This window comes from Galeopterus variegatus, unplaced genomic scaffold, assembly GCF_000696425.1.
Source record: "Galeopterus variegatus unplaced genomic scaffold, G_variegatus-3.0.2 Scaffold59, whole genome shotgun sequence".
NCBI classification, from domain to species: Eukaryota; Metazoa; Chordata; class Mammalia; order Dermoptera; family Cynocephalidae; genus Galeopterus; species Galeopterus variegatus.
This window is the reverse complement of record NW_007726170.1, coordinates 472,497-491,129: the sequence shown is the minus strand read 5'-3', so window position 1 is coordinate 491,129 and position 18,633 is coordinate 472,497. Positions and strand designations below refer to the sequence as shown.

The 18,633-nt window shown below is 40.3% G+C and overlaps 2 protein-coding genes across 4 annotated transcripts in view; one reads left to right on the top strand and one right to left on the bottom strand.

Annotated features, from left to right (window-relative positions):
- The window catches only part of RPN2 (ribophorin II), a 63,150-nt gene extending 55,652 nt beyond the window's left edge, over positions 1-7,498 (bottom strand). The window contains exons 1-2 of one of the 2 annotated variants that reach the window (XM_008575421.1): positions 7,171-7,498; positions 3,034-3,227 (exon numbers count right to left, since the gene is read on the bottom strand). In XM_008575421.1, the coding sequence (XP_008573643.1) occupies positions 3,034-3,227; positions 7,171-7,183 (207 nt within the window). In that variant the 5' untranslated portion in view covers positions 7,184-7,498. The remainder of the gene's footprint in view (positions 1-3,033; positions 3,228-7,170) is intronic. The other variant, XM_008575410.1, reaches the window with a different exon arrangement.
- Positions 7,025-18,633, top strand: part of MROH8 (maestro heat-like repeat family member 8) — a 56,844-nt gene continuing 45,235 nt past the window's right edge. For both annotated transcript variants that reach the window (XM_008575431.1, XM_008575438.1), the window contains exons 1-3: positions 7,025-7,317; positions 11,447-11,568; positions 14,701-14,846. In XM_008575431.1, the coding sequence (XP_008573653.1) occupies positions 7,025-7,317; positions 11,447-11,568; positions 14,701-14,846 (561 nt within the window). The remainder of the gene's footprint in view (positions 7,318-11,446; positions 11,569-14,700; positions 14,847-18,633) is intronic.

Below are 18,633 nucleotides of genomic sequence, written 5' to 3'. Positions count from 1 at the left end.
ATTCTCCAGAACAAGTGACCTGGCTTATTCCACAAATAAATGGTATGGGGGAAAAGAGGGAATGGAAACAACTATAGGTGAAAAGAATCTGAAAAGATATCAACAAAATGCATGTGTTGGCCTTATTTAGACCCTGATTCAAACCAACTAACTAAAAAACATTTTGAGACAATTTGAGATAACTGAACATAGACCAGGAATTAACTGACATTAAAGAATTATTGTTGGGCCGGCCCAGTGGCACACTGCTACAGTGCGCTGCTTGGGAGTGTGGTGGTGCTCCCGCCGAGGGTTCGGATCCCACATACAGACCGGTTCCCGCTCACTGGCTGAGCGAGGTGCGGGTGCGACACCGAGGGTTGCGATCCCGTTGCGAAAGTTTGAGCTATTCTTTTAACTTCCACTAGACTGAAAGCTGAAAGTTTGAGCTATTCTTTTAACTTCCACTAGACTGAAAGCTGAAAGTTTGAGCTATTCTTTTAACTTCCACTAGACTGAAAGCTGAAAGTTTGAGCTATTCTTTTAACTTCCACTAGACTGAAAGCTGTCATTATTGTTTAAAAAAAACAAAGTTCCGGGCCGGCCCGGTGGCGCACTGGATAGTGCGCCGCTTGGGAAGCGCGGCGGCGCTCCCGCCCGAGGGTTCGGATCCCACATACAGACCGGTTCCCGCTCACTGGCTGAGCGAGGCGCGGAAGCGACGCCGAGGGTTGCAGTACCGGTGCCGGTCCCCAGTCCGCTGCGGGGGCAACACTGAGGGTTGCGATCCGTTGCCGGACACGGAAAAAGACAAAAGACAAAAAAAAAAAAGTTCCCATTAAGAGATACAAATAAAATGATAAGTCTGATATTTGTTTTAAATTATTCCAGCAAAAATGTTAAAAAGGAGAGGGAGAGTAAATTTAATAGAAATGGCAAAATATGAATAATTGTTCAAGCCAGAAGATGGTACAAGGAAGCTCATATATTCTCTCCACTTTCGTGAATGTTTAAAAACTTCCATAATGAAAGTTTGAGCTATTCTTTTAACTTCCACTAGACTGAAAGCTCTCTGAAAGCAGTGATCATGACTGGTTCACCACTGTACACCCAGGGCCCAGCGTAGGGGCTCAACAATTGCTCAAATGAGGAGTTCATAATAAAGTGGGCTAAACTGTCAATCCAGTGGGTCTGGGTGCTCACCATTTTCCTCAGAAAAGGAACTGTTAGTCTTGAAGGAAGCAAACAGCTCTGAGACCAGACCCAGGGAGGATCGCAGGACAGCACTGAGACAAAGACTTAAGAGGTTAGTTGGATGAGTTGCCATTCACCCAAATGCTCTGCCTCCCTCTGTAAGATTATATTTCTCTGACCTGTTGAACACAGCCATGACCATGTGACTCACATTAGACAACAAAATGAGAAAGCTAAAAAGAAGTGACATGTATCTCTTCTGAACAGGTTTTATTTTTTATTTTTCATTTTTTTAAAAGATGACTGGTATGAGGATCTTAACCCTTGACTTGGTGTTGTCAGCACCACACTCTCCCAAGTGAGCCAACCAGCCATCCCTATATGGGATCCAAACCCGTGGCCTTGGTGTTATCAGCACCACACTCTCCCAAGTGAGCCAACCAGCCATCCCTATATGGGATCCAAACCCGTGGCCTTGGTGTTATCAGCACCACACTCTCCCGACTGAGCCACGGGCCAGCCCCTGAGCAAGTTTTAAAAGCCATGCTTTCATTTGCCCTCTGCACATGCTCCAGGTAGAGACTGCTCCATCAGCTAAATCCTGGACTGAAGAAACACAGAGCAAAGCTCCAGCTGACCCACAATGGTCATACAGTATGAGTAAAAAACATACTTTTGTCATAAGCTGCTGAGATTTGGAGTTGTTTCTATGCTAATACAAGACATGGTAGGTAGAAATCTAAATATGGTGCACAAACACCCCAAGACTTCCAACCACTGATTATTCATTTAAATACAAATCTAGAATCTGATATGAAGGGATTTTACATGTGTAATTAAAGCCCCAAGTCAGTTCACCTTAAAATTCAGAGATTATTCAGATGAGACTGACCCAAACAGGTGAGCCCTTTAATAGCAGAAAGTTTCTCCAGCTGCTGGCAGAAGAGGAAGTCAGAGAGACTTGCAGCTTAAGGACTCAACGTGCCATTACTGGTTTAAAGGTGGAATGGGCTACGTGAGAAGACATGTGGGTACCCCCAAGGAGCCAAGAGCAATGCTTGGCTGACAGCCAGCAAGGAAATGGGGACCTCAGACCTACAACCATAAGGAATTGGATTCTGCCAACAACCTGAATGAACTTGGAAGCAGATTCTTCCCCAGATCCTCAAATAAGAGCCCAACCTGGCCGATACACTTTAACTTTAGGGGACACTAAGCAGAGAGCTCAGGTAAGCCTGTCTAGACTTCTGACCCATAAAACTACAGCTAATAAATGGGTGGTGTTTTAAGATCCTAAATGTATAGCAATCTGTTATGTCGTCACAGAAAACTAAGACATATATGAGAAACCTGGCACAGGAAAATTTCTTAGCTTAGCTGTCCATATTATTGTAATGAATAAAATGTAAATTCACTTGACTATTTCTGAATCCAGAAAAGGTTTTAATTATGATGCACTTTCCTCATCAAAAGTCCAAAAAGTATATCAACATTGCCCGATGCAGTGACTATCACGGTTTAATAAATGTGAGGATCCCCCACCTTGAATTCCTTTATTATTTATCAGCTTCACACCTAGGGCACATAAGTACGTAACTCAGAGTTTTGGTAAATGTTTCTAAAGAATCTGTGACTTGCTCTTTATATTCCACTAAAAACACCTGGCATAGTCCTAAACACACATTAGGCATCTCTCCCAGAAAAAGATCTGTCAGACTAAAATGAGTATTTCTTATACTAGATTAACCTTGGTTATCCTCAAATGAGCAAGAGTTAGTTCTGAAGTACCCAAAAGGAACAAAGTGAGAAGATGAAGGTTCTCCTGAACCACTTTGGCCCCCAAGACAAAAGCAGCCTTACCTTTACATCTGGCACTTGTGCACCAAGACTGCTGAGTCCCACAATGGAGTAGAAGGCAGATTCCAAATTTGTGAAAGGGCGGTCCAGCGAGGCTTTCAGTCTCTCCACATCATGTTTGGTGAGGTAATGAGTGGGTGTCAGAGCCTGGGTGCTGGCTATGATTGTCAGGGCCAACAGGAAGACGGTGCTTGAACCTTGGGGGGAAAAGACTATTAAATACACTCCACATTACTCCAAAGTTCTATGCATATTCCTAGTGATGATGCATACCAAGGTCTGGGAAACAAATCATGTGGGGAAGGGTGAGGAACTGGGAAGGTTTAACCTGAAGAGGAGCCTTGGGGAAGTGGTGAGACTGGCCTTCAACTGTTAGAAGGACAGTCCTCCCAGCAGCCTCCAAGCACCTAAAGTATAGAACTAGGGCTGGCCAGTTAGCTCACTTGGGAGAGCATGGTGCTGATAACACTAAGGTCAAGGGTTCGAATCCCCTTACCAGCCAGCCACCAAAAATAATCAAATAAAAAATAAAGCACAGGGGGGCCGGCCCGGTGGCGCACTGGGTAGTGCGCCGCTTGGGAAGCGCAGCGGCGCTCCCGCCCGAGGGTTCGGATCCCACATACAGACCGGTTCCCGCTCACTGGCTGAGCGAGGCGCGGGGGCAACACCGAGGTTTGCAATCCCGTTGCCGGTCCCCGGTCCGGTACGGGGGCAACACTGAGGGTTGCGATCCGTTGCCGGACACGGAAAAAGACAAAAGACAAAAAAATAAAAAAAAATAAAATAAAGCACAGGACTCATCACACCATTCCCATTTAAAGGATGTCCTTAAGTCCTATGGCTCTTAGGACAGACTCTATCTTGAATCCTAACCATGCCTTGCCCACCTCTCAACCGGATCTCCTCCCTTACTCTTCCACCATCTGTTGCTCTCTGCCGTCCTCTGTTCCTCTAAGGAGCCATACTCTTTCCTACTCAGCACTTTTCATGCTTTCCTTTACTTCAACTTTGCTGAATTTTTACTTTCAGATTTCAGCTAAAGTACGTCTTCCTCAAGAAGCCCTCCCTAATAGCCCTTTGGGTTAGGTCCCCAGTACAGTAAAGTAGGGAAGAAACTGGCCTCTGGGACCAGGTTTAAATCCTAGCTCTGCCATTTATAAACAATGTGGCTGTGGTAAAGTTACCCAGCCAGCAGGTACCTCAGTTTCCTCAAGTGTAAAGTAGAATAATAGTAGTTTCTTCTTATGTTATGAGGATTACATGAGTTAGTATAGAAAGATCTTAGAATAGTGACTGGCACATAAGAAATGCTACATAAATGCTAGCTACTACTTCTACTACCATTATTATTATTGTTGTCATATCAGCAATCCATACTTCTATAGAGTATTTTTCACAACTATAATAGTGTAAAGTCTGATTTCTTTGCTAAATTATAAGTTCCATGAGGATACTGTTTCTCTTGTTCATCCCAGTATTTCCAAATCTTGCACACTGCCTGGCACATAGTAAGTACCGAATAAATATTTGCTGAAAAAATGGAAAGAAAAATTAATTTCCATCTACAATGCCCCACAGGACAGAAAGAAGTTGTAGGAGTAGTACATTTCTACTTTTCATTTAAAATACAAAACAAAAAATCACTTTTGAATGGACTGCTTCATGATAAGTGAATTGTCTACCACCCAAGTGACAGCAATAATAAGCAATCACAAGGCTAACATTAATGGTTCTAAATCCTTTGCCTATGAGTGTCAAATTAAACTTAATACTTAAGAAAGATATTATTACATCTATTTTACACATAAGAAAACTGAGGACCAGAGTAGCTTGCACATTGTGAGTCTTGGACTCAAACTCAGATCTAACACTATAGAGTTCACACTCCACTATTTCTGGGAGAATGTTTTTAGAAGGGATGCCTACACTAAGAGTAACTCAGAGAATCATTCTTCTATGATCATTAATTCTATGTGTGTCCCTTTGTGTATTAACCTAAAGAATGGGAAAGCTGTTTTAAAAAAATAGAAAGAGGTCTATAATGTGGAGTATTTATCAAATATATATTTGAATGCAACTGTATGCCAAGCACTATTTTAGACATTAAAAATACAGCAGGAAAAAGGACAAACAAAAACCCCACCCTCATAGAGCTTGTGTTCTGGTGAGCAAAGACATCACACAAAATAATTAAGAAACATTATTTATCATGTTAGGAGGTAGAAAGTGCTATGGAGAAAAATAAAGCACAGACGGGATATCTGAGGATGGCTGCATTTTAAATATGGCAATGTTTGAAGGCCAAAGAAAGAAATAAAGATACTAAGTACAGACCTGAAAAAGAAGCAAGTTATGAACATATTTAGGGGGAAACTATCTCAAGCAGAAAAGTAAGTGCAAGGTCTCTAAGTCAGGAGCACATAAGGTGTTTTTTGAGATCAGCAAGGACAGTATGGCTACAGTGGGATAAGCAAGGGGTGAGAAGTAGGAGATGAGGTGACAGAGATAGCAGAGACCAAATCCAGAGGGCTTTGTAAGCCACCATAGGGACTTTGGCTTTTACTGAGATAGGAGTCACTGGACGGTTTTGAGCAGAGAAGTGATTTGACTTACATTTTAACAGGATCACTGTGTTAATAATAGACTATTCAGGAGCAAGGGCAGAAAGTAGGATACCAATTAGGAGACTACTGCCATAATACAACCAAAAAGATAACGGTGGTCTGAACCAGGGTGACAGCAATGGAGGTGATGAAAAGTGGTCAGTCAGTCTAGCTAGAATTCAGAGTTAAAGCCTATCAGAATTGCTAGTGGATGGAAAGATGTAAGAGAAAGAGTCAAGGTACTAATGCTGAATCCCCAATGCCTTGTGTACATGCATGCACTCAATATATTTAGAGCAGTGAATGACTATGACTAGCATTTTCCCAGCTAGACTGTAAATTCCCATAAACCAGCATCTGTGACAGAATCCTAATCTTTCCACCTCAGTTTAAAAACAGCAGTAACTTTTTTGCCTAAAAATTGAGCATTCAACAGGTGTTGACTAGGCTTGTACTATACTAAATGCTTTGCACTCACTGAGTCATTAAATCCTCACAACATCCAAGTGGTCTGCCTTTTACAGACCAAAAAATTGAGGCTCAGAAGTAGTTACCTGCCCTAAGACACATAATTGACTGAGAATCAAACTGCAGACATTTTGAATCCAAAGTCTGTTTTTAACCTTTTTACTATCCTTGACTTTGCAAATAATGAAGCAGTGAACCCCTGATTCATTCATCGTGTTGCCTTGGGCAAGTTACTTCCCTTCTCTGGCATTCCAACTTCTCATTTGGAAACAACATGAGTACACACTTCCCAAGTTGTGATGAGACTACATGAGATTCCATCTTGCATAGTGTCCACTCAGTAACTACCAATGCAGTTAACTTTGAGTGCTTACTTAGTGCCACGTACTGTTCTAAACCATGCACGGAGACTATCTCATTTTATACAACTCTATAAGGCAGATCATGCGGCTAACTTATTTTATAGATGAGAAACTGAGATGCAGAGAGCTTAAGTAACCTGCTCTGGCTCACACATAACGAATACCTGGCAGACTGCAAGTTTGCACCCGGAGTCTAACTTCAGAACTTAAACCTTCTAAACTCCCATAGAGAGATGAGTGATTTTCTTGCCCCTTTCACTAAAGAAGAAACTACGGCCCGAAGAAGAGCGATTTGGCCAAAAGCTCACACAAAGGGGCGGCGCGGGGACCAGATCTTAGGCCGCCTGGCCCGGAAGCCCGCAAGGGTCAAATGAATGAGTGAAGCCAGGCCTAGGGTTAAGCGCAGTCACGGTCCCCCCGGCTGGGCCTCGGGGGGACCCGTAGCTCCGCGTGGCACCTACACCCCACCAACCCCCTCCTCTAGTAGCGGGCACTCCCACCAGCTGGCAGCCCTCCGTCAAACCCTCGACCCCGAAAGAGCCCGAGCCCGAGCCCGAGCCCATGCCCCTGCCCCGGCCCTTCAGCGGAAGGGGATCCGGTCTAGCCCGAGCCCGAGTGGCGGGCACTAGCCTCCCGCGAGCGACGGCCCGCTCCCCAAGTCGTGCCGGCCACGGCGGCCCGTTGTTGAGCCGTGCGCAACTCCTCACCCGGCAGCGCCATTCCTCCGAGCAGGTCCCTGCAGAGCCCGAGCCGCAAGCTGACTTCCGCTCGGGAAAGTGGCTCCAAAAGCGCGCCGGAGAGGACGCCAAGGACTCGCGGCAGGCTCCGCGTGCCACGATGGGATCTAGGCACAGGTCAGTCCCTGCGGTCCCGCTGGGCCTGGCCGACCTCACCAGCCAAGGCCGAGATTCCGGTCCTCGCGCGCACAGGGCCTCACAGTTCTCGCGTACAGACCGGCCTTTCCCCCACCCCACCCCCGCGCCCTGGCCCTGGTGGAACCGACCGTCTCTCAACGGTCCCATTCCGGGAGCTTCCGGGACGCGGTTGGACTAGGCCTCGGGGGTGGGCCCGAGACGGGGCCGCCTCTGATTGGCCAGTCGCGATGATTGGCCGATCGCGCTGTCACTCACTCGTCTCTCCGCAGCCCGGCCAATTTTAAAGGTGCTGGAAGGGTCTGGTGGGGAGGAGAGAGCAATGTTCGAAGGGAATTTTTTCGAAAGTTATGACAATTTCGTCCAAAGATTATCACTTCGGTTGTTAATAACTGAGGAAGATATTAAGATTTAACGGCCTCAAACATGGTAGTGACTCATCTAAGAACACGGTACTAATAACCAGTTCCAATTATTGTGATTTTACAATATAACCCGACATTGTCCTAAATGCTCTGCATACATTATTCCGTTTACTCCTTATCACCATTCTGTGATTTGAACCCAGGCAGTCCGACTCCAGAATCTGTGCTTTTAACTACTATAAACATGTAAATAAAGTATGCCCAATATGGTTACTTGTTATTATCTTTATTATTGTCCCAAATATTATCTCAAACTGGGGAGTTCTTTCTAGGCTGTGTTGTTCAGTATGGTAGCCACTAGCCTCGTGTGGATATTTATATTAATTAAAATTAAATAAAATTTAAAATTTAGTTCCTTAGTTGTACTAGCCACATTTCAAGTGCTCAGTGCCACAGGTAGCTAGTGGATATTGTATTAAACAGAACAAAATTATAGAACATCTCCATTATCACAGAAAGTTCTGTTGGGCAGTGCTGATCTAGAATATATAAAGAACACTTCCAATTCAGTAATAAGACAGACCACCAGTGGTGTGATGGCCCCACAATTGAGAGAGTCAATTGTTAAATTTTCAGGAATTTTTCAAACTGATTAAATACAGCTATTTAGAAAATTAAATTATATGAACTAAAATGACATAAAGTATACTGAAAACAAAACTCACCATTTTCTAATTCTTTTACTACATTTTACCATTGTCTGTGCTTTTGTGGTTGCTTATATCTATTGTCCCTGTTTGGGGAAATATTATATGGTGGTATGCTATTGCACATCTCTTTCCAAAGCAAAATTGGTAGCTTGCTTTTGGTCATGACAAGAGTATTTATACCATAAGGTCAGCAAATGTTACAAACCAGAGCTTGATTTATTGTTTTGTCGATTGTCTAAAATTAAAGATTGCAGAAATGTTAATAGAGATTAAACTTTAAAGTGTGTCATGTCTGTAGATTTTACATTTCGTGAATGGCACAAAAACTTGAGGAAATCTTCTAGCATTTGAAAACTATTGCCTGATTCAGAAAAGAAGTCACTTCTGAAGTTTCAACATATGTCTTTGTTGTTTCGATTACTCTTATGATGTAAAAAAAAAAATCTACCATCATTCAATATCTACACTTAGAGAACCTGTTGTTAAACATTTGCCAGCATACCACTGCAAACAACCCAATTAAAACCATGGGCATGCTTGCTGGCTAGTGCAGTTGGTTAGAGTGCCACCTTGTAACACCAAAGTCAAGGTGGTGTTTGACCAAAGTCAAAGTCAGATTCGCATCCCAGCCAGCTGCCAAAAATAAAAACATAGGCAAAAGATTTGAATGGGCACTTAATCAAAGAAGATATACAAATAGAAAATAAGCACGTGAAAAGATGGTCAACATCGTTGCAAATTAAACCACAGTGAGATGAGGCTACACATCCACCACAATGGTTAATATGAAAAACCAACAGTACCAAATGTTGACAAGGATGTGGAGCAACTGGAACTCTTATATACTGCTGGTGGAAATGTAAAGTGGTACAACCATTTTGGAAATAGATTGGCAGCTTCTTGAAAAGTAAATTATATAATCTACCATACAACCCAACCATTCTGCTCCTAGAGGGTTTGTTTGTTTTTAATTAAATGGGTTTTTTTTATTAAAGAAATTTATGCACACAAGAAAAAGTTCAAACTTTATTGCTTTGGGTTTTTTTTCCCAAAATTGTTTTATTTAATATTGACTAAATAAAAACATAATATTTATTAAAAAGTATAAGGAAGAAAGAATAATGACACAATGAAACTGTGTCTGCCATCCTGTTAAAGAAAGAACATAACCATAACTTTGAAGTCCTCTTCCTGGTCCTACCCATTTCATTTCCTTCTCTCCCCTCTGAGCGATACCTATCCTGTGTATTATATCATTTGCTTGCTCTTCTTCATAGTTTTACCATGTATGTTTATAACTTCAAGCAGTATTTGTTTAGTTTTTCATCTTCTTAACTTTATATTAATGTAATTTATTTCATATATTTTCTGTGGCTTTCTTTTTTCCCTCAACATTGTAAGACTTATCTATTTTATTGTATATAGCTAGAACTCATTCGTTTTCATTGCTAAATAGTACTGCATTGGATGAATATACCAGTTTATCTATTCTACTGTTGATACGCCATTGGGTGTCCCCAGTTTTTCACTATGAAGACTACAGCTATGAAGATTCTTATACACATTACTGGTGCATGTATGTAACAGTTTCACTGGAATACATTTCTAGAAGTAGAATAATAAGTCATAGTATATGCACAACTTCAACTTTACTAAGTAAGGCCAAGTTATTTCCAAAGTGTTTGTACCAATTTACTCTACCAAATGCAATTTATAAGACTTCTATTTGCTGCATGTCTTTGTCAACATTTAATATTCATGCCAATATAAAAAAATTCAAGCAATACAGAAGTTGTTTAATTTTTTTAATTTTTTTTTTTTTTTTTTTTTTTAAAGGATGACCGGTAAGGGGATCTCAACCCTTGGCTTGGTGTTGTCAGCACCACGCTCAGCTAGTGAGCAAACTGGCCATCCCTATATAGGATCCGAACCCGTGGCCTTGGTGTTATGAGCACCGCACTCTACCGAGTGAGCCACGGGCCGGCCCTTTTTTTTTTTTTTTATTCCGTATATAAATATGACTGGTAAGCGTATCTTAACCCTTGATTTGATGTTGTCAGCACCACACTCTGCAAAGTAAGCTAACTGGCCATCTCTATATAGGGATCCGTACTCGCAGCCTTGGTGTTATCAGCACCACACTCTCCCAATTGAGCCATGGGCCGGCCCTAATATAGAAGTTTTAAAACTAAATTTTTCTTTCAACAATTCCACTCCATAGATGTTTGGTTTGAATTCCATACGTTTCTATGTGTATCCCAACATTGTGTGTGTGTGTGTGTGTGTGTGTGTGTGTGTGTGTGTGTGTGTGTGTGTGTACACACAAATCACATTTGTGGAAATATTTTGTTTTAATAAAAATTGGATCATATCATAACCACTGTTCAGCAGCTTGCTTTTTCATTCATTAATCTATGCTAAATATTCAGTAAATAAAGATCTAGTCAGTCATTTATTCTACCAGTATTTATTGAGCATTACCATGTGCCAGGCACTGTTCTAGACTCTTGGGCTGCATTTATAAACAAAATAGGCAAAGATCCTTGGAAGAAAATAGATAATAAACAATGAAAATCAGAAGTAACTGTATGATATAAGGTGTTATGTGCTGTGAAAAAAAGAAAAAGTAGGAAAGCATAAGCGGGGGTTGAGGAAGGGGGGGCGGTTCTGCTCAATCTGTTTTTAACGGCAGCATAGTATTTCTTAACTATCCATTCTTCCCCATGAGCTAGTAATATGCTAAGTGCTGGGGATACAACTATGACCATGTAAACAAAGTTTCTCCTCTAATGGAGCTTACAGCCTGATAGAAAACAGTCAAATAAGCACAAATGAAGGATATAATTGTAGGTGATGGTTAAATACTATGAAAAAAAGAAAGTAACTGTGGGGTTAGAATGGGGAGAGGCTACTTAATCTAGATTGGTAGTCAATAAATGCCTCTCTGAGAAGGTGACATTTAGGCTTTTAATTGAATGATGAGACAGAAGCAGTCCTAAAAATCTATAATTTTTCTAATCCCCTCTTCATTCCTAGGATCTGCGGTCAGGAAAAAATAGTGATCCCTTGTGCTTCTGACAGTGATTCGGGAAGTGTGGATTTGCAGCTGAGCAACTTAGATGACATTAAAAAAGGCCCAAGTAGCATTGAACTTACAGGTAAAAAGAGGAAATGATTAAAGAAAAATGGGGGGAGGGGGAAGAAGGAAGAAGAGAATCTCTTTTCAAGTCAAGCCAGTAGACATTGACTGAGCACTTACTAGGTGACCAGCCCTTGACTAGACCTTAACAGTGAATTTGATCCCTGACATTGAGACTTTGGAATACAGTTCGCAAAATAAGATAAGTTACATTAATCTAGGTGTATAGGAAACCAAACTAAACAGACAATCCTGCACACTCTGCAGCAGAGTGTGAGTGCTAGAGGGATTCTGAGAAGGGAAAAAATAGGTGTGGCTGACATAGAGTGGAAAGACTTCATGCAGAAGGTGGGTTCTGGATCAGGCTGCAGAATAACTGTCTTTTATTTATTCTACAAGCATTTATTGAATACCAAGTGCTGGGCTTACAAGGTGAGCATGACTGACTTGGTCCCTGCCTTCACAGAATTTACATTATAGTGCATAAAATCAACCTGAAAAAGTAGACAGTAACTAAAGTAATTACAAATCTAGTAAGCTGTAGAAGAATTAAACAAGAGGCTGAGACAAAGACTAAGGAAAATGGGAACCTACTTTAAACTATGGTTGTCAGAGAACACCTGTATGAGGTGATACTATATAACTCTAAAAGAGGCTTCAGGGATATGAAAGAGTAACCCATGTGAGAAGAGGGAAGAGCATTCCAGATAGATGGAACAGCATGTGCATGTGACAGGAAAGACCTGTGTGTTTGAGGAACTACATTCTTTCATTCATACATTCATTCAGCAAATATTTATTGAAGCCTTACTGTGCTCTAAACCTGATCTAGCTGCTGGAGATATAGCAGTGAACAGACAGACACAGTGTATTTATAGATAACAAGTAATTGGAACTCAGTGTAATCCGTGTGATGGGGCAGAGTGGATATTAGTGGCTAAGAGGATACTTTGCCAAAATGGGCAAAGAGAAGACTCAGGAGGGCCGACCCCGTGGCTCACTCGGGAGAGTGCAGCGCTGGGAGCGAAGCAGGACTCCCGCTGCGGGTTCGGATCCTATATGGGGATGGCCGGTGCGCTCACTGACTGAGCGTGGTATGGGCGACACCAAGCCAAGGGTTGCAATCCCCTTACCTGTAACAAAATAAATAAATAAATTACCCTTATAAAAATAAATAAATAAAATAAAATGTGTTCAGTCTCCCCAACAAATACAGGCCAGCTACAAGTCTTTAAAAAAAAAAAAAGAAGACTCAGGAAAGTCATCCTGGGGCTGAGACCTGAAAGATGAGTAGGGGTTAGCAAGGCAAAGAGAGGTAAGGGAAGGGGAGAAGAAAGAGAAAAACACAGGCAGAAAAACAGCCTGTGCGAAGATCAGAGGTGAATGAGAACATGTTTCAATTATCGCAATTAGTAGATGATGAGAATGTGGAAGGGCACTGGAGGAGTTTGCAGAAGAGGTATTCAGGAGACCAAAAAGTAGAGTTGTAGAAATCCTCAGATAATAGAGGTGTTAAAGAGGAAATAATAAGACTATTAGCCAAATAGAAAGAAGGGATTTTATATTAGAAAATAGAAGAAGTAAGGGTAAGGTTACATGAAGAGGAAAATGATGTGACTGTATTTATTGTCACTCAGGGAACAAAGAAATAATATTTGGGGACACTTCCTTGGTGTTAGCTCTGCTTTTTTTTTTTTCTTTTTGCGGCTGGCTGGTATGGGGATCCAAACGCACGACCTTGGGGTTATAAGGCTGTGCTCTAACCAACTGAGCTAACCAGCCAGCCCCAGTACTATCTCTGTAAATTGAGGTAGATTCTATTATCCCTATTTGGAAAAGAAGAAATAGGCTCAGAGAAACTAAGGTCACATAGGGTCGGAATGCTAGAAAGAGGCAGAGCCAGGATCTGAGCCTAGACAGGCCGATTCTGGAGCCTGTGTTCTTAATCCAAGCATGTCCCCAGATTGAAAGGAAATCCTCCAGCATTCACTGCAGCCTGGTCTGCTGGGAAGAGATGAGTATCAACAAGGGGCTACTACTATACTTTAAACTCTTGTCATAACAGAGTCATAGACTTTTGAGTCTGAATCATAATACCTATCATTTATGTGCTTACTATGTGAAAATACTGGGATGAGTTATTTGCATATATTACCTCATTTAGTCCTTGCAATAACCCCATTTTACAGATGAGTAAACCTAAGGCTCCCAGAGGCAAACTATCTTAATAAAGGTCATACAACTAATAAGTGGTAGAGCCAGGATTCAAGGTAATCTCAAATATATTTGAAGTCCACACTCTTCCCGTCAGGCAGCACAAGTGGGGAACCTGGTGCAAAACCATTTGCAGACAACTTGCTTCTGGGTCGGGTTTCATACGTAGCAGAGCAGTTCCCTCTCCCTGTGATCAACACAAGGGTTTGTACCAACAAGGAAAAAAAAATTTTTTTAATTTCATACTACTCTGCTATAAAAAAGAATGAAATACTACCATTTGCAGCAACATGGATGGACTTAGAGAAAATTATATTAAGTGAAACAGGTCAGGCACAGAAAGAGAAATACCACATGTTCGCACTTATTTGTGGGAGCTAAAAATAAATAAATAAACAAATATACAAATAAATAAGTGGTAAGGAGGGGAAAAAGATACAACAATCATAATTCCTTGAACTTGTTAAGACAAGTGAACAAATATGATGTAGACGGGGGAGAGGGGAGGGGGTAAAGGGGAATGTAGAACTGGTAAAGGGACATGAAAATCAACTACATTGTATAATGATAAGTTAAAATTTTTAAATTTTTTAAATAAATGAATATTTAAATAAATATTTTTTAAATGTTTTAAAGAATAAAATTAAAAAGTAAAAATAAAAATTTCATTAAAAAAAATAGAGAAAAATTAAGTCCATGCTCTTAACCATTCTGCTATATAGCTCACTCCCAAAGGTTTTTGTATCTTAGGAGGCCCTTAGAGAATACTGAATTTGTAATTGAGAAAAGAGATTCAGAGAAAGAAAGGGATTTGGTGAAGACCGCAGAGCAAGTAGTAAGAACAGGAACTTTCTGTCCTGATGTCCAGTGGTTCTCTCTTCACTAAACACTTTACACAGTACAGAGGCTTCATCTGGTATCTTTCTTTCAATATTAGAGTTGGATATCTCTGACATCCCTGGACTTTCTCAGGAGTCCTTCACAGATAACTTCAGACAACTCACCCACGAGGCGCCCCTGGGCGAGGCTGTCATTGAGAAGCTGATCAAATCCATTGAGGAGGTTTTTAATGGTGAACTAAAGGTATGCACTAGCAATCTTTATGAGCTATCCAACTTATTACTCCATTTTATCAAATGTTTTAAATATATTTTTTAAACATTTTTTATTATGCAGATAATTTTACATGTAGATTATAAAACTTATTTATATTTATACTTTTATATTTATTTTATATTTATATTTACAATAAATAGGTTTGTATATTTATATTTATAAAAATTATAAAATTCTATTTAAACAAAGAAAACCATAATAAAAATTAGAAGTTCGTCTTCCCTAATCCCACTCGCCTGAGATAACTCCTGTTAACATTTTGGTATATATATTTGCAGACTTTTCTTTTTTTGTCCATACAAATACATGTAATTATAAGAAAAAAACATCATATTTGGTAGGAGGAAAAATTTTTCTAAGCAAATAACTAGATCTACATTATCCTTCTTAATGGCTGTATAGTATTCCACCATTTAGGTGAAACGTTCGTTCATTCCTTCATGCACCCTATTAGAGTATATAACAGAAGAACTTATCTTAACCTAGGGTAAGGAAAGGCATCTTTGAGGAAGTAACCCTGAGCCTAGATCTGAGGAATGAAGAGAAGAAACTAGAAGTTAGAATTGGGGGGAGTGTTCCAGAAATAGGAAATTATATGCTTTCCAACCCTGTGGCAGAAAAGAGCACAGCATATTTGAGGAACTCCAAGAATCCTGGTGTGTTTAAATCATAGAGACAAAGGGGGAGAGTAGTACAAGGTAAAGCTGAAGAGATGGGCAGGGCAGACCATGCTGGTCCTTTTGAAAACAAGGATAAGAATTTTGATTTAGCCTAAGAACGTTAAAACTAATAAAGAGTACATAAAGAAATTAATATCCTAATTTACTTAACCAGTACCCGATTGTTAGCTGTTTAAGTTCTTTCCAATTTTGTTTTATAGTTTTTTGATAAGTATCCTTGTATGTGGGTTTCTTTGTACCCCTCAGATGACTTCTCTAGGGTAAATTCCTAGATGTGGCATTGCTGAATCAAAGGGTATGTACCCTTTCTAGGCTTTTAATAGATACTGTTAAATTATGCTCCAAGAATGTTAGGCCAATTTATACTCTCACCAGTGAAATATATTTAATGCTAGTTGCTTACAAATATTCAAAGTCAGTATTACTTTTTTTGGTTTTTTTGTTTGTTTTTGGGGTTTTTTTTGTCCTTTTTGAGACCGGCCGCACCGCACTCAGCCAGTGAGCGCTGTGAGCGCACCGGTCATCCCTATATAGGATCCGAACCCTCCCAGCACCGCACTCTCCCGAGTGCGCCACGGGCTCGGCTCCTTTTTTTGTTTTTAATCTTTACCAATCTTATTGACAAAAAAATGTATCCATTTGTACTACCTCTATATCTTAACATCTCTCATCCTACAATGTAATAGCTTGCTTGGCCTGGACCTTAATAAGAAGGAATTATTACAGTAATCTCTCTCTAGTTATGCCCCCAGTGATTTCACCTCCTATATGGCTTATAAATCCCATTCAGCCAATCAACAAGTAATGAATGAGCACCTACTGATTTAAAAGGCATAGTGCTAGACACTGGGAAGAAGTTGGAGTAGTAAGATTAAAAGTCTATTTACAGGTAAACAAACTAGGGCACATCCATAAAATGGAATACCGTTCAACAATAAAAGGAATGAACTGTTGACACCCATGACAACTGAGATGAATCTCAAAGGCATTATGCTGAGTGAAAGAAGCCAGTCACAAAGGGTTACATACTGTATGATTCCAGTTATGGGGCATTCTCGAAAAGAGAAAACTGTAGTGATGGAGAACAGATCAGTAGTTTCTGGGAATAAGGGATGGGGAGAAGGTATGACTATAAAGGGATAACAGAAGGGAAATTTCGGGGTGGTGGAACTGTTCTGTATCCTGATTGTGGTGGTTGTTACATGTATATTTTCATGCATGTGTTTGAACTCATAGAACTATACACTCCCCACAAAAAAAGTCAATTTTACTGTATGATACTTTAAAAATATTATAACATCACTTTGAACTCCATAAATATATACAACTATAATTTGTTAATTTACAATTAAAAAAAAAAACCACAGAATCTCCAATAGAAAAGAGTATGAGGGAGGCTTCTGGCATGCTGGTAATAATTTTTTCTTGTTGGGTACATGAGTATTTTTGGTTTGTGAAAATTCACCAACCTGTACATTTTCTGTATGTAGAATGCCAGTTTAAATAAAAACAATAAAACACCTAAAGCCAGCATGTTGGTCTTCACTTTTGACTTGGAATATTCTTTATACATCATGTCAGCAAGGCTTTATAAAAGAGTTATTTGTAATTAATAAAGGCCTTGGATTGCTGTCATGAATTGAAACAAAAAGTTTATTCCTTACCTTGACCTGAATCCACAACCAGTCAGGGAAATAGAAGTATAAGAAGCTAATTATGTCAGAGTATCACAAATGCCACAACAGCAATATACTCTGGTGGTTTATGTATGCATTTAGGAAGGACACCTGACCCTCCTTCAGGAGAAAATACATGATCCAAATCTTAAAATATATATATAGATTTTAATCAGTAAGCAAGAAGAAGAAGCGTGAAGAAGTCAGAGGCCTCAAAGGCCCCGGAACAAGAAAAGGCAGCCTAAAAGTTAATTTGGCTAGTGCTCAGAATGCCACAGAGCAAGGCAAGAGACAATTTGAAGCTGGAGTCACATTGGAAAGGGTCTTGACCTCCATGGGTGCTATTAAAAATTTGTGGATCAAATTTGCGTTTGAAAAAGATGAATCTGGAGATAGCTGGGGGAATGTGTTGGAGGGGAGCAAAACTGGAGCAGAGAATGTTGTATCTAGTGTTTGGGTGGTTGTACTAATCTGCATGCAAGATAATGAGTCCGTGAAGTCACCTTCTTGCTATGTACTGTACTTGTTCTCCAGGGAGCTTGTACCAGTTTACACCATCTATAAGCAGGGGGGAAAAGACTGGAAGAAATTTTCTCAAAGTTGTGGAATTATTGGTGTCTTTTATTTTCTTTTTTATGCTTTTTCAAAGTTTCTATGATAAATAGATATTGCTTTTATAATCAGAAAAAGGAAATGTTAACACAAACAGAGATTTTATTCTTCAAATTAGAACTTGCATTTTTAATGGGAAACCTTAAAGGTTAAAAATGATGAATCTTTAATGACATCAAGAGAACTAGAACAACATCAGAAGTCACCTTTAGGAAGCTTAATCAGGCAGCACTATACAGGGCGGACAGGTGGGGAGAGTGCTTAGTAATCAAGCAGAGAGGGGAAATGAGGTCCCAAACCAAGGCAGGACCAGTGGACAAGATATTTCACTGAAATCCCTCTGTAATTTATTCATTACGTATAATAAAAGATGCCGGAGACCAGCTCCAGTCGAGTTTGCAAGTCCTTGAAAGAGGGATGAGGAAGCCGGTGAAAATAAAAAACACAGACAGAGACCTCAGTGCATTAGTATGCATGTTCTCTCTCTGCGGGCTGTCAGCATGTTGCAGCAGGAGCGCAGTAGAGCATGAGACAATGCCTTTTATTTAGATTTTTCTCTGCAGGGGTTTTTTGGCTACTATTTTTTATTACATCAGCAAGCTTAATAATTCAAAAAGGACAGGGGAAGCCAGTTTTTTTTTCTTCATTAGCACGTCTCAGGTGATAAGCTCGTGCTTCCTCCTTTTGGTATCAGGTTATCAGATTGGGACCATGTTCTCATTGTCCTGAAGTTAACCTGTGACCTTTTCCGGTTGGCAAGCTGTGGTTAATATCTACCCTATTAAC